The sequence below is a fragment of the Heteronotia binoei genome, chromosome 15 (genome assembly GCF_032191835.1).
Source record: "Heteronotia binoei isolate CCM8104 ecotype False Entrance Well chromosome 15, APGP_CSIRO_Hbin_v1, whole genome shotgun sequence".
NCBI lineage: Eukaryota > Metazoa > Chordata > Lepidosauria > Squamata > Gekkonidae > Heteronotia > Heteronotia binoei.
In genome coordinates, this window is record NC_083237.1 from 43,481,832 (window position 1) to 43,498,024 (window position 16,193).

Sequence of the window (16,193 nt, forward strand, 5' to 3'; positions counted from 1 at the left end):
AACCATGTAGAAGAAGATACTGGATTTATACCCAACCCTATACTCTGAATCTCAGAGTCTCAGAGTGGCTTACAATCTCCTTTACCTTCCCCATATCCACAACAGACACCCTGTGAGGTAGGTGGGGCTAAGAGAGCTCTCGCAGAGTGCTATGGCTGACCCAAGGCCATTCTAGCAGCTGCAAGTGGAGTAGGGAATCAAACCTGGTTCTCCCAGAGAAGAGTTCGTACGCTTGACTACTACACCAAAATATACACTTGTGAAAACTCCCCCTTCCTTGCATGCTTTATTGCTGTGTAAAAAAAAGGAAAGATCCCTACCCCACATGTGGGTGAATACAGGTAAATCCTTGCCATCACAAACCACTTGGTCCTTAGATTTCAGGAAGAACAGATGTGGGTGGGAGTAATCAGTGTGAAGGTCCAGTGGATAAAATAGTTTCATAATATAAGAGGAAGGGAACATATGGCCATATGTGATGTGCTTTACAGTTCAGGAAACACACAATGTGAAGATATTAGTGGTATGTCTGAGGTTCTTAGCATATGTCATTGACAGACCTACAATATTCTCCAGCAGTGAAGTGAGCTTTTAGGAATTTGGCCCACTATTGGACCACAGGAACAGTGACCTTTTGGGACTGAGCACTCGTTTGAGAGCCTCCTTCATTTCCTTGTTTCTCAGGCAGTAGATGATAGGGTTCAGCATTGGGGTCACTACATTGTAAAGCACCGAAGCCAGAGTGTCAATATATGCTGGGTGTTTAGAACTGGGTCGGTTATAATTAAACATGCAAGTGGTGTAGAATAAGGTGACCACTGTGAGGTGAGATGCACATGTGGAGAAGGCTTTGCGGCGACCCTGGGATGTGCGGATCCTCAAGACTGCCGCGACAATATGGATGTAAGAAACCACAATGCAGAAGAAAGGGCTGACCCCAAGCAGCATGGTTACCACCAACAAAGTGATTTGGTTGGGGAAAGTGTCCGCGCAAGACAGCTTAAGCAGCTGGGGGACATCACAGAACAAATGGTCCAGTTTGTGAGTGGCACAGAAGGGCACAAGAGAGGTCATGGCTGTGTGCAGGACAGAGTTGAGGAGGCCGCAAATCCATGAGGCCACCACCAACTGGGCACATAATGTTTGGTTCATGAGGAGGGTGTAAGTGAGGGGACGGCAGATGGCGACGTAGCGGTCATATGCCATCACGGCCAGCAGGAGGCACTCTACTCCCACAAAGGCCACCAGGAAGTAAACCTGGACCAGGCAGCCCTCAAAGGAAATGGCCTTTGAGGACTCTGCCAACAAGTTTTTCAGCATATGGGGAAGAGTGACTGTAGTGTAGCACATGTCCAGGAAGGAGAGATGCCGGATGAAATAGTACATGGGCGTCTGAAGGCTGGAATCCAGAAAAGCAGTGGCCAGGATGAGGCCATTTCCAAACAAGGTGGTGACGTACATGGTCAGAAACACAAGGAAGAACAAAGATTGGGGCTCTGGGAAGTTTGAAAAACCCAGGAAGACAAATTCTTTGATTTCTGTTTGATTTTCCATCGGCTCCTTCAAGGATCACATCTTGCATCTGAAATGGAGAAGAAGGTTGGAAAACAATTTTGTGAAGGTTTCACTTTTGACTTTTGTAACAGGCTATTCATTGGAAGAGCAACATACATGCTATGAGGAAAGTGGCTACCGTTTTAAATGCAACCTTTGAGACTAGATCCTAGATGCTAAAAGCACCCTGTCAATCAAATATTTTTGAAAGCCATCATTTGATTTTTAAAGAAAGTTCCTTTGACTAATAAGAAAGGTAACAACCAAGTTATTAGTACCTATACTGAGTCAAAAATGGCAAGTCCTGGCTGTGTAGGAATCCAATTGGAGTCTCATTTTGAAGTTATTTTCTAGGAAAGAGCATACTCCCTATACACATGCTTAAATAAATGTGTTCATTTTTTTTTCACCCAAAGAGAAAGTGAAGTAGAACCACTAGGACCTCGGTTCCTTCTATTCCAGAATGTGCCCCATTAGCTCCTTCTTAAAATCTGCATTTATCTTCCCTCTCTCTCTTTAACTCATCTGCATGTCTCTTTTTATTCTGGGTGTCTCTCTCCTGCTCCTCCAAAAATCTTGTACACATTTGTGGCTAGTTAGTTGTGGCTGGTTCATCTTCTGCCACCCTCTTCCTTTAAGCCTGTTAGCTTTCCTTCACATCCGGCCTCTTCACCCCTATAAGACAAACAGTGTCTTTTGAGGTTTCTTGCAGCATGGGCGCTGAGAGCTGCAGTTTCCCTTGCCCACCTGCCCCAAGCTTCCTGACAATGTCATTTTCCATTGGTGTGCCGTGTCCTCCTTGTTTCTCTGTGCAGCAGTTCAGCACCCACACCTTGGGGAAAGCTCCATGTGAAAAGCTCTGACTGTACCCTGTCAACAGACATCTGTTCCTGTAGTGCATCAGGAGACTGAACTTTCTCCTTGTCACACACAAATGATGGTTTCATGAACTCGGAATGGGTTGGAATCCACTAGCTCTTCCATGAATGGCCAAGGAAGAAAAGGCCCTTTTTGACCACTGCAAAAGCTATGAAGGGTATTGTGGAAGATCCACAGATAAAAACCACACAGAATGAGGTCTATGGGGTTGGTGGGGTGGGAGAACTTCAAGCAGAAAAGCACAGGATTTATGCTCTAATCCTCAACATTTCTGCCAGATGATCATTTTGCAGTACTGGGGTGGATCCAGTCAGTATGTCACTTTTCATTCAAACTCCCCAAATTCTATCTTCTCCCTGCCCCTACCTGGCTGTTGTCCATGACGGTCCCATGAACTATGGGTAGTCAAAGCCAACCCCCTCCTCCCTTTTTCATCAGCAGAAAAACTTTGGCTCCAACCCACTGTGTTGTAGCTGACCATGCTTACATTGATGTACAGACCTTTCATTCTAAATGGAGATGACAAAATAATGCAAAATGAAACAGAGATGGACAGACAGACAAGATGGTAGAAAGGAAATGGCATTATAGAAATATATTACCAAAGAATCTCACCATAATGGAGTCTCCATTTTCTGTTTTCAATACAATGCTTCCTCTGTTCTGCTTCACACCACATGAATAAGTCCATGTATATTTCACTTGCTGTTTTGTATTTAGATTGGCATCAATTTTTTTAAAAAATATTCCCATCTCTGTTACATAAGTGAGAGACAGACTTTATAAAGATACCTTGGTGCCACGGGGATTGATTTACCCAGGAATCAGTACATAAATCCCAATCCACTTAAATGATTTGTTTTCTTTTTCTGGAAAAATGAAGTTCCTTAATTTACACCCAGAAGATTTCATAGTTAGCATAACTAAACCCAAGATAGCATCATCTCCCATAATGCAATAAATATAGGCACTATTTGGTGCAATATGACAGCATTAGCTCTTTCAATTTTTTTTTCCCTGAGTAGCATTTTCCATTTTAGGGAACTTTCAGTCCAATCTGATCATGTTTTTGTAACCTCTACTTATGCATGTTCTCCAGCTACTCTCTGGGACTTTTACCAAAGTAAATGAGAAGCAATTACAGAAATCTATATATTCAAATTGTTCTGGGTCACTGGTCAGGCTTGATTCACATACAGGCAGCTCCTTAAGAAGCTACAGATTAATATGGCCTCTAGTAAATTAGAATTAGTACAATGCATATCAATAGATATAATATATATTGGGATCAAAGTGTGAGAAACATCTGAGAATGGCAAAAAATGGTCAGCTAAATATAGAACTGAAGATGCTGTTCAGAAATAGAGTGCATTTGTTGGATTTCAACTGACAGTAATATGTATTATAAAATTGTAATCACAGTTTTTTATATTTTTGGTTTTGTGTCAAGGTGCTCCTTGCCATTTTTATAATTCTGTATGTTGTATGTTGTATCCTAAGAATGGGGGAGGGTGCACTGTGCCTGCTTTGGTCTGTCCATTGAAATAATCACAAGTGTCTGTTTCTACCTTGAGGAGGAGACCGAAGCTGCTGTCTCAAGGCCGCTTTATCTTATCCCAGAGGCAGCTCACACTGCTTAATATTTAAGGCATGAAAGGTGTTGGTGAGAAGTTGGGAACCAATTTGTTCTGCTTTGTGTGGGCTTTTTGCACTGTATTTTTAGTGAGCCAAACAGCCCAAGATAAGGTATAAGTACTGGCCACCCCAAAGGTGAGCCAGTTCTGACACAGACGTGTATCGCTACTGTTTCTGTCTATCAATAAAGCTAGCTTTTCTGACTACGCTGGAAGATTTGGGACTATCCTCAGTTAAAGAAGGCTTCCAAAGCCTTCCATTACCTGTATATATGAGAATCCTTTCTGTTTCCTTCAAAAATGGCCAGCTCTTTCTTTTCATTGACTTTCCTTTTTCATGCAAAACTGACCTTAGTTTTCTTTCTACTTTGTCATCACTTTCCTCTTCTTGATTCTTTATAGACTACTGTAGTCTTTCTCTAGCTTTCTGGGGAAAGTAATCAATTTTCCCATCAGAACTGGGTGAATCACCTGCAAAAGCTTTCAGTTTGACTTTGGCCCATTATACACGTATATCTTACTGCAGATTTTCAGAGCAGTAAACCTTTAATCTTGTCTTTGGATTCTGTGCCTACCTTATGCACCATTCTTTTTCCTCTGGTGTATTTATTCTGCAGCTATGACAAAAGCACACTTTACTAAATCAGAGTATAATGTGATTTGTGACATGTAGTAGGTGGTGGGTGGTGTCGAAACAATATATATGCATTTGCCCTATTGCAGCTGCACAGTAGCATCTAGCAAATACCTTCCATTTAAATCCTCATGGTTCTGTTTTTGTGTATACATTTTAGCTTAGTTCTTTGAATGAAAGGAAGTAGAAAGGAAGGCAGGCAAAGGTGGGAAACCCACTGTTGAAACTTACCAGACTTTTTCTGAAACTGACAAGCAGCTGCGAAGCCCTGTTTTCCACATTGCCAAGCTCTAGGCCAGGGGTGGCCAACGATAGCTCTCCAGATGTTTTTTGCCTACAACTCCCATCAGCCCCAGCCATTGGCCATGCTGGCTGGGGCTGATGGGAGTTGTAGGCAAAAACATCTGGAGAGCTACTGTTGGCCACCCCTGCTCTAGACAATTCCTTGCTGTGTTATCAGCAGCTGTGATAAATGGGAAAGAATCACACAATCTCCTAATATGAGGGAACATGTTGAGTGTACAGAAAGAAAATTAGAACCAACTGTGATCATTGGTAATGTGTGTGTGTGTGTGTGTGCGCGCACATGCATGCACCTGTGCAAAGTCAGCTGCAACTCCACCATGCTTTGCACAGGTCTGCAATTTGTATGGGTGAAGGTAAAGCGAAGGCTGCTTTAGGAATGAAATAGATGTCCTTTAGTGCGAAGGAACTCCATACTATGACAGGAAAGGTACAGCAGGAATTCTGGTCTAGGATGGAGAGAGATGCTGACAGCACAGTTGTGGAAATAAAACAGAAAAGCAGGAAGAGGCAGCTAGCAGGAAGGAAGCCTCTGAGAGCAGCAGGGTCCCTTGTCTCCAGCTGGTGCTCCTTGTTGCTACTCAGCTGGTTGACTGGGGAGGGATAGTATGAAAATGGGGGGGGGGGGGTGGACATCAGCATCCCATTATGCTGACATCAATCCCAATGTGCCTTGAAGTGACATCAGCATGTTGCTGGGAGACACCAGGAATACTTGGACAAAACTCTATGGCAGTGTTTTGTCCAAATGCCAGAGTGCTGCCAAGAAAGCTGTTGACATGCTGACATCAACTCTGGTGTGCACAGGAAGAGATGATAGTACATCACCAGTGACATCAGTGCATTTTTAGCAAAGGAACCCACCACCCAGTAAGTTCTTCCCCACACCTGTTGCCAGGAGGACTTGACAACCCCAGGTAGCAATCTGGGTAAATAAAGGCATAGCAGCACAACAGACAAGAGGAAGGATACAGAGGAATCGGGCCTATCCAACTTTCTTACTCTAGTGCCCCCTCTGGAGTACTGGTGCTCTTGGTGGCAAAAAGATGTTGCATAGACCTTCCAACCCTTACAGCTGCTGTTATATCTAAGATCAGGGGTGGAATTCTAGCAGGAGCTCCTTTGCATATTAGACCACACACACCCCTGATGTAGTTAATCCTCCAAGAGCTTACAAGGCTCTTTTTTGTAAGCTCTTGGAGGATTGGCTACATCAGGGGTGTGTGGCCTAATATGCAAAGGAGCTCCTGCCAGAATTCCATCCCTGCCTAATAGGAAGACTTACTGTCAGGCCTGTAGTTACAGTAGGGCCCTGGGGGGTAGCAGACCCATCCTTTCAAAAAACCCTTCCAACGGTATGGTCCCTTAATTGGAGGGCCCCCAATCTGTCCCCTTTGTTCATTGCCACTTTGAACAAGTAGTAGCATTGCTGCCGGTCTCTCTGCCATGAGAGGGGCACATAAGAAAGGGGGGAGGGGAGCTGCTGTGACTGCCCAGGCAAAGGGGGGTTAGCTTGTGGAACTCAAGGCAACTTACAGTGCCAAGAGCGCAGGGCCACCAAACTGGGTGCCCCCCTAAAAAAAACAACAAATCCTGCTGTGAACCCCACCAAACATGAAATCCTGTCTACGGCCCTGCTTACTGTAGCGTTTGAAGTTCTCACTCCGTCTATGCTGTTCGCCATCTATGCTGCTTGTTGCCAGAGCCTCTTCAAACTGAGGCCTTGTAGCATCAATAAAATTTGGTTATAGAACAAAGCATGCAGCTAGGATGACCAGGTTTCCCCATGATGGTGAACGACTTCCGATCAGCATCTTCCCATCAGCTCTTCCCATTTTATTATTGGGTTTCTTGTGCCTCTTGTGTGTTACTCAGAAACATTATTTGGAAGGACTGATTCTGTGTTAAATCAATGCACAGTTATGGAAGGCCATGCCATGCTGCCTTAGTTGAGATAACTAGGAAATCTTCTGGGTCCAAATCAAGGAATGTCTTTTTTTCTCTCCCAGGAAACTGAAAACAACCTTGCTGACTGGGTTGGGAATAATCCCCGTGGTGCCAAAATAGATTTAAATAGTGTGCCTCTCACTTCTGTAACAGAGACAGGGGAATATTTTTAGAAGTTGTAGGGCAATCTGGATACAAAATAACAATTGAAGTATAAATGGATTTATTCATCTGAGGCAGAGCACAGGATGTGTCATGTAGAAAATACACTATGGACACCTTATCGTTGTGAGATTTTCTGGTAAATATACTTGTCCTTGAATATCACCCTCCCTGGTGTTATTTTTCCATCTCCATTTAGAATAAATGGCAGTTTAGGCAATTTTTTTCTGCTGTCATTGCAGCTGCAAGAATGTGGGTTGAATCCAGCTAGTTTTCCTGCTTGTGAAAAAAAGGGAGGTGGGGGCTCTCCTTTGACCACCCAAAAGTGCTAGGCAGTATGGCTCATAGGACCTGCATGGACAAAAGCCAGGTGGGATGGGGGATGCAGTAAGGACAGGAATTGGGTGAGACTGTTGAGTGAAAAAGCTGGCAGGCATGTTGAGGGTTAGAGCATATTGTCGAGTTTCATGAATGTAACGTTGGTTCCTGTCAACTGTTCTGCTTGATCTTGCTCAATTCCAGTCCTCTCTGCAATGCTAGTCCTGTATGACTTGTCCATGCAGGTGCCATGGTTCCTTTCATAGCCTTTTCAGTGGGGAAAAGAGGCCCTTTCTCCTGCTGTTGGAGGTGGAAAAGCTGCTGTGCTTTAATCCATTGACTGTTCAGATATCACAAGGAACCATGGCTTGCAAGTGATCTTACATGCTATAGGGATGGGTATCTTTGACAGGGACAGTCAGTCTGTTTGGGATGACATGGGGCTGGGGAAATAAAAGGGAAGAAAGGCAGAGAGTGGCAGAAGGGGAACCAGGCATGTCCGACCAGCTACAGATGAGTAAAAGAAAGGAAATGATTCAGAAGGAGCACAGGAGAGACACCTGAAATAAAAAAAAATAGAAGCACCCTGAAATTAAGCAGAGAAAGAAAACACAAATGCAGGTTGCAAACTAAACCAAAGTGGATGGGAGGAATTCAGTCCATAACTATTCTACTCCACTCTCTATTTCTAAGTTATGGCTTGTGGAATAATAAAAAAAATCCTAAGGGAGAATTCAGTGGGAAACCAAGGAATTAGTATTCATCAGTATATCTGGTCTTAACAAATGGCTCAAACCAAGGAGGAAGAGGAAACAAACTCTGCCCAAAATATATTGAGAATGCTACAAGGGTCAAGATATAGCGAATCAAATTTATAGCAAAATAAATATTTACTACATTGGGTACACAAAAATATAAAAATATAGTGTCTGAATATCAGATTACATTAAGGATAATCTAAAACAAACTTTACATAAGCTCTTATAATGTTTAGATTTTCCAGATGTGTTTCTAAAAACTGTTATGTACTATTGACCACTGAGGAAGGACTTTGTGGCCAAAACGTGTATAGTCTTGTGTCGGTGATTTGATCTTTTTTCTCTTTTAAAAATCTATTTATTTATTTTAAAAGACAGTAGGAGTACGGAAAAGAAAAGGGAAAGAAAAAAGGGAGATTATACCACATAACTGCTTTTGTCAAGGACAATCATGCAATACAAATTTTTTTTCTTTGCATTTATATCCCACCCCTTTCAAATGGGCTCAAAATGTATAAGACATAAAATGTTTTCCATTACATCCCCTTTGTTATAATTTTAAGGTACAATAGTTTTTACATCTATTGGGATACAATTGTTTATCCAACATTTTAAGTTTAAGTTTCAAACTTCATAATTAATCTATTTTGATTACATAATTAGTTTCATCATTACTACATATTCAATATTACATATTTTTGCCACTGCTACATATTCATTAGAACCTTTAACAGATTAAACAATACATCAAGGTGTTAAGGAAAATCTGTTATATATCTCAAATCAAGAACCCATTTGTATTCAAGTTGCTAGATTTAAAACAGGTTTTAATTCTAATTCTATGTAATTACCATACATTTGTATATAATGTTTGGTCATTTGATATTTTCATCAGATTTGTATGGGAAATTATAAGTGTATGTAAAGCTTATTTTATGGCATTATAGTAGAAGAAGATATTGGATTTATACCCCGTCCTATAATCTCAAAGTCTCAGAGCAGTTTACAATCTCCTTTACCTTCCCCCCCCCCACAACAGACACCCTGTGAGGTGGGTGGGGCTGAGAGAGCTCTCACAGAAGCTGCCTTTTAAGGACAGCTCTGTGAGAGCTATGACTGACCCAAGGCCATTCCAGCAGCTGCAAGTGGAGGAGTGGGGAATCAAACCTGGTTCTCTCAGATAAGAGTCCACACACTTAACCACTACACCAAACTGGCTCTCCAGTACTCTGCTAAGGTCCCTCCCCCTCTAAACCTTCCATCCTCAGGGCCCCCAAAATCTCCAGGTATTTCCCAACCTGGAGCTGACAACCATAACACCATTGCTTTCCTCCTCTTACACACAGTAACTGTTTTCACTGCTTTTCTGATTTTCTTTCAGGTTTCCCCCATGTTTTTTCAGACCTACAAGGGGAGCAGGGATGAATGCAGTAAGAAGCTGAGCTGCAGCAAAAACTTGGGCCTGGTTGGGGAAAAAATGTCAGTATTATGGAAAGAGAATGCAGTTTCTAAGCACATGCTGGGAAAGTGAAAGTAACTGATCTGTCAGATAGATCATCTAGGTGACAAGAGGTGGCTGCTTGCCAGATTGCATCAGCCTGGACAATGTCAGCATGACTCAGCAGCACCTCTTGTCACCTAGATGATTGGTCACCTGGGGAGATGAATTGTATAAATGTACAGAGACACTTTACTATGTGTGGGTTATGTATGGTGGTGTTGCAGTGGAGCATTCTGTCGGTTTGGAGAGTGGAGGTGTAAATAAATTGTATATAGTAGTTTTACCACTACTGTGTGCAAGCCGTCATTCTTTGCATCACTTAAGATCACCCTCACTAAACACTGGCGCATCAACAGGGTTATGGGCCCAGCACACTTCCGCTGCGCCAGTAAGCTTTGAAAGAGGTGGTGAAGAAGGACGCTGAGGTGCTCCAGAAGCTGTCTTGGAGGAGAGGACCAGCAGTGGCTGAACGTCGGAGGCTGAGCAGGATGGCTACAGCAGCAGCTACTGTCCTGGTGGATAAACTAACTACCACCAACTACAATGTTTGGTCGTTGAGACTTGAGCATTTCCTGAAGCGAGAGGGGCTGTGGGACTGTGTGTCTGCTCCTCCCAAGGATCCCACACCGGCAGAGACTGTCCAGGACCAGAAGGCTCTTGCCACAATCATCTTGAGTGTGTCTGATGACCAGCTGGTGCATGTTCGAGGGCACCAGAACGCGGAGGCTTGGGAAGCCCTCAAGGCTGTGTATGTGCAGAAATCAACAGGCTCGCTGATATCTCTAACTCGGAAGCTGTATAGGAAACAAATGCTGGCCGGGGAGTTGATGAGGGACCACCTTGACGGTATGTCTGTGTGTTTCCAGGAGTTAGAGCAGCGAGGGAAAGCTAAGCCTGATGAGGACAAGGTCTACCTAATCCTCAGCTCTCTTCATTAGAGATTTGACATGCTCTTAATGGCATTTGAGGGCCAGGATGCAGATAGACTGGCTTTGCCGTACATAACAGGAAAGCTCCTGGCTGAAGACCAGAGGCAGCTGGAATGCAAAGAGCAGGCTGACTGCGACCGGAGAGAGAAGCCGGTGGACTGTAAGCAGAAGCCTGGAGGAATCGTTTCCAGCTGGCAGGCAGAGCCAGAGGAGAGAGCTTTACAAGTTAAAAAGAAAAAGTGTTACATCTGCGGGCAGGCCAGGCATTTGCGGAGGAGTTGTCCCCAGCAAAGGAGAGGCCAGCAGTAGTCTTCAAGGACCCAGCAAGCAACTCTGGTGAGAACTGGCTCAGGGCTACAGAGTGTGCCATGGATTATAGACTCTGGAGCAACGCAGATGTTTTGCTGCAAGGAGGAACTGTTGCAGGACGCTAAGCTGGCAAGTCTAAAAACTGTAAGCGTAGCAGACGGCCGGGAGGTTGACGTGCTTTGCCAAGGCACGGTGTATTTTCCAGGACTAAAGCATACCTTTGCTAATGTACTGTGTGTGCCAGCTTTGGAGACAAGCTTGTTAAGTGTCTCTGTGTTAGCAGCAGCTGGTTTCACAGTATCCTTTGATGTTAATGACTGTAAGATACTAAAAGAAGGTAAACTGTTGGCAAAGGGTGTATTGGAGGAAAATGTATATGTATTAGACCAGACGGTGGGAAGGGCACAGACAGTGTGGAATAAGCAACCCTACAGTAGGTGCATTCATAGGTTGCACAGACATCTGGGTCATGTAAGCTATAATACCATCAATAAGACACTTGCCATATTGCAAGGGGAAAAGGTTGATGCATGTAATGTGATCCTAGACTGCAATATGTGTAAAGAGGCAAAGTCCAAGGCATTCCCAGTAGCTAAAAAGAGTGACCGGGTGTCAGAGAGACCCCTCCAATTAGTTCATGCAGATGTGGTGGGGCCGTATGCACCCAGTGTATCAAAGAATAGATACAGATTAATCATAGTGGACGACTATAGTCGTTTTGCGTGGGTGTATGCAATTAAGCAAAAATGTGATGTGTTTTCAACATTCCGGTACTGGGCGAAGAGAGTACAAAGGCAGTTAAACTGCAAAATAGCTGCTCTCCAAAGAGAAATGGGAGGTGAATTTATTGGCAAGAAATGTGAGGCTTGGCTAAGAGAGGAAGGCATTAATCACCGAGTTGCCAACGTCTCCTCTCCAGCCGAGAATGGCATCACGGAGTGAAAAGGAGGCACTCTACAGACCATGTGTCACGCCCTGCTGGCAGACAGTGCACTCAAATTGGCATATTGGGGAGAAGCATTGAAAACAGCATGTTTTATTATTATAGATTATGGACTCAGGCTCTGGATGATATACCATACAGAGTACTGTATGGAAAAAAGCCAAACCTTGACTACCTTAGAATCTTTGGGTCTAAGGCATGGGTTAATATTCCTCTAGACAAGAGGAGGAAAGGGGGAGCCAGAGCCAGAAAGCTATTATTTGTAGGCTATCAGAATGGCATGAAAGCATATCGGTTTGTGGACTCAAATGATATGGTAAGACTGAGTAGAGCAGCTTTGTTCTGTGAGGATGAAAGCTGGACTAGAATTCATGCCAATGAAATGCCTAAGAGTGTTGAATTACAGCTATCTCTACAAAGTGAGGAGGGGCAAAGGGATGCAAACAGAGAAGCTCCCTCACTGAGACAGAGAGAGGAAATAGCTGGCAGTTCAGACAGTATAAAGCAGGAAAGCTCTGAAGATGTCAGGTGCAAAACGCCTGAGGTCAGAGTGTCTGCCAGAGAAAACAAAGGAATACCACCTAAACAGTATGGTTATGACACTGATGTTAATCATGTACTCAGTATAGAGTCAAGATGCTATAATAGTGTGGGAGCTGAGTGTCTCCTGCTGGCCATGATGGCATACGACCGCTACATCGCCATCTGCCGTCCCCTCACCTACACCTTCCTCATGAACTGAACATCATGCACTCAATTGGTGGCAGCCTCATGGGTTTGCGGCCTCCTCAGCTCTTTCCTGCACACAGTCATGACCTCGCTTGTGCCCTTCTGTGCCTCTCACAAGCTGGACCACGTGTTCTGTGATGTCCCCCAGTTGCTCAAGCTCTCTTGCACAGACACTTTCCCCAACCAAATCACATTAGTGGTAGTAACCATGCTTGGCATCAGCCCTTTTTTCTGCATCATGGTTTCCTACGCCCATATTGTCGCCCATACGGTCTTGAGAATCCGTACATCCCAGGGCCGCCACAAAGCCTTCTCTACCTGTGCTTCTCACCTAACAGTGGTCACCTTGTTCTTCAGCAGTGGGATGTTCAATTATAACTGGCCAGGCTTTAGTTACCCTACATATTTAGACACTCTGGCCTCCGTACTTTACAATGTGGTGACTCCAATGCTGAATCCCATCATCTACTGCCTGAGGAACAATGAAATGAAGGATGCTATGAAGCAAGTGCTCAGTCCCAAGAAGCCACCATCTCTTTAGCTCTAAGTATGAGCCAAATTCTTTTAACCCTTGACAGCTTCCTCCTGTCATAACCTGGGCACCTCCATTTTCCAACTCTAGGCTGGAAAATTGCTGGAGATTTTGGGATGCTGGAGCTTGAGTGGAGGAGCAGAAAGACCCCAGTGGGCTCTAATTCCACACATTCCACCCTTTGAAGGAGCCATTTCCTCTGTGGGAGCTGCTTTCTGAAGAATGGACAATTGTAACTCTGGAAGATCTTCAAGTCCTACCTGGAGGCTGACAACCCCAATATATATCACTTGAGGTGTAAATCAATAGATGCTCAACAGTTGTTATTTTCAGATATTACGTCTGCTTGGCAAGTGCGTGTATCAGAAACACACATTACCCACAATACCCTTGATACCCACATTTGCCATATCATCTGAATAGAGGCATCATGCATCTTTTGCATGTGTGTATTGGTGCGCATAAATGAGAACTCTGTGGAAAAATATCAGTGGTCAGTTTTGCATGCGTGCATTGGAAAATCAGTTTACACATACTGAAGCTGCATGCATATGGAAAATAAGGGTTTGCCCCTTTTTTCAGGCAGCATGGTGACCACATGGACTTGGACAACCTACAAACTGTTGCTGGGTTCCCAGTATGCACGGATGTAACATCTGAAAAGGTCTCTTGTATCATTATTCCCATTCCCTGGTGCTTAGGCTGAGTAGCTACAGGCAATGATGTTACAAGGCACTTCCTACATGTTATAGAGAATAAGCTGAAGTACATAAGATCCTAAATTCTGATTAGAGGGCACATGACATGACTACTTAGCTGAGACAGACCAGTTCTGATCTGATCCTCTCCCCCATTTTATCCTCATCACAACCCTGTGATGTAGGTTAGACTGAGAGTGTGTGACTGGCCAAGATCACCCAGTGAGCTTCTATGGCATGAGAGATTATTTGAACCTGGGTCTTCCAGATAACTCTTTTTTAAATAAAGGTCTTAATTATTACACCACACTGGCTTCTTGTCCCCAAAGTGCCTGTGAGTTCCCTTGATTATATCCTAACACTCTGGCAGAGAATGCCCTCTTTTTTACACCTCCAGAAGGTTCTACCTTTAGCAGACCAGATGGGCAGAATACAGCATAACAATTCTTGCACTAAACTTTTTTCAAGCATTTAAAAATAAACTTGGTTGTTGTGTCCCTCAAGCATCCATTGAGTTGAGCACCCATTGAGTTGGTCACTGTCTCATGACCAGCCAGACTTTTGCTATTTCAGAGTCTGGCAAGCTTACTTTGAGACTATTTTTGAAGAAAATGGGAGGTGAGTTGGCAGAAGAATAGGTAGGAACAGCAGTTCTGGGCTAATCATATCATAGACATGAAAATTCAAAGGCCAGACAGGTGATGTGAGAGATGTCTACCTTAAAGAACCACTGCTAGTCTGAGTAGATAATACCTTGAGGGACATTGATGGACCAATAGTCTGAGTCAGTATGAAGATCTTTCATGTGTTTATGTGAACCTGATTTTGTGATAGCACTTAGAATTGAAAGGCATTCCCTTATATATAACAGTGAAGGGGAACTGCTAGTTTTGCTCTCCCCCAAGATCTCAAGGCTTAGAGACTGCAATACATGATGTCTTAGTCACTCCTCATATTAAAATTGCTTTAAACTAATCCTAATCCTGTTAGGTGTTGAACTGTGGGTTTAGAAATACTACACATAAACTCAGACAACAGTGGAAGGGCTTCTAGTGTCCTGGCTCCACTGATGAACCTCCTGATGGCACCTGGTGTTTTTGGCCACTGTGTGACACAGAATGTTGGACTGGATGGGCCATTGGCCTGATCCAACATGGCTTCTCTTATGTTCTTATTCCCTGGCAAAAATGGAAGCCCAGAGAGAAACTGTCAGAAGCACTTATTGGATGTCAATGAGGACATCTTCCTTTTTCACCAACAGAAAAGCTGGTTAGATCCAATCCAATGTTCTATTCCTTCAAACAACACCAAACATTCTGACAAACTAATGCATACCTTTTTTCCACCACAAGCCTTGCTCTTTTCAGTGCATAGATATTAAATGTGTGTGTGTACAGTGTCACTAAGTCACAGACAATTTGTGGCAACCCCAGCAAGGGGCTTTCAAGGCAAGAGAGAAGCAGAGGTAGTTGGCCATTGCCTTCCTCTGCAGAGTCTTCCTTGGAGGTCTCCCTTCCAGGTACTGACCAATACTTCCTCTAAGCTGTGGAATCTTGTGAGCAAAAATTCTAGTTTGTGAGCTACTGGCATTAAAGTTGTGGGCTACTGCATAAATTAGCTTGCTCTGGGGTCATTTTTCCTGAGCTGAGACAAAAAAAACGTGTGATCCAGAGGCTAAAAAATTGTGAGCTAGCTCACACTAACTCACGTTAGAAGGAACACTGATACTGACCCTGCTTAGCTTCTGAGAGGTGACAAGTTCAAGCTATATCATGCTGCCTTCCTCCCTCAGATTTTAAATACTCACACATAAATATAATGGGGAACAGGAAGTTCAGCTCAGTGCAAGCCAAAGGCATCTATGGGAGTGTGGTCTGAGATTGTTGATTGTATAGATCCACATGTTGCAAACCCATCTACATATTACAATCCTGCTGAAAAGTTTGTAATAACATAAGAAGAGCCCTGCTGGATCAGATTAGTGGTCCCTCTAGTCCGGCATCCTGCCAGCCAGTTCCTCTGGAGGGCCAACAACAGGGCATAGAAGCTGAGACCTGCCCCTGATGTTGCCTCCTGGCTCTGGGATTCAGAGGTTTAGTGCCTCTGAATGTGGAGGTTCCCCTCAGTCACCATGGCTAGTAGCCACTGATAGACCTCTCCTCCATGAATCTATCTAATCAACAGTTAGAGCTGTTTATTTTTGTGGCCATCACTATATCCTCTGGTAGAAAATTCCATATTTTAATCTCTCTGTGTGTAAAGAAGTATTTTTTTTTTGTACTTTGCAGTAATGCTGTTATGTTACTTCATCATATGTGCTTGTCTCTGTCTCAGGCAGCAGTTGCCACAGCAGACATTATTGG

General features: G+C 43.7%; 1 protein-coding gene and 1 pseudogene across 1 annotated transcript; one reads left to right on the forward strand and one right to left on the reverse strand.

The window, feature by feature from the left end:
* Positions 1 to 591: 591 nt before the first annotated feature.
* On the reverse strand, positions 592 to 1,605 carry LOC132583607 (olfactory receptor 5V1-like). The gene has a single exon (XM_060255229.1). It carries the CDS (start codon positions 1,552 to 1,554, stop codon positions 592 to 594), a length of 963 nt encoding a protein of 320 aa, XP_060111212.1. The 5' UTR covers positions 1,555 to 1,605.
* Positions 1,606 to 10,637: 9,032 nt separating this feature from the next.
* Positions 10,638 to 13,141, forward strand: LOC132583608 (olfactory receptor 5V1-like; annotated as a pseudogene).
* The last annotated feature ends 3,052 nt before the right edge of the window (positions 13,142 to 16,193 follow it).

What these genes read in the sequence shown, in the direction of transcription:
- LOC132583607 (XM_060255229.1), bottom strand. Translation starts at nt 1,554, where the DNA reads ATGGAAAATCAAACAGAAATCAAAGAATTTGTCTTCCTGGGTTTTTCA.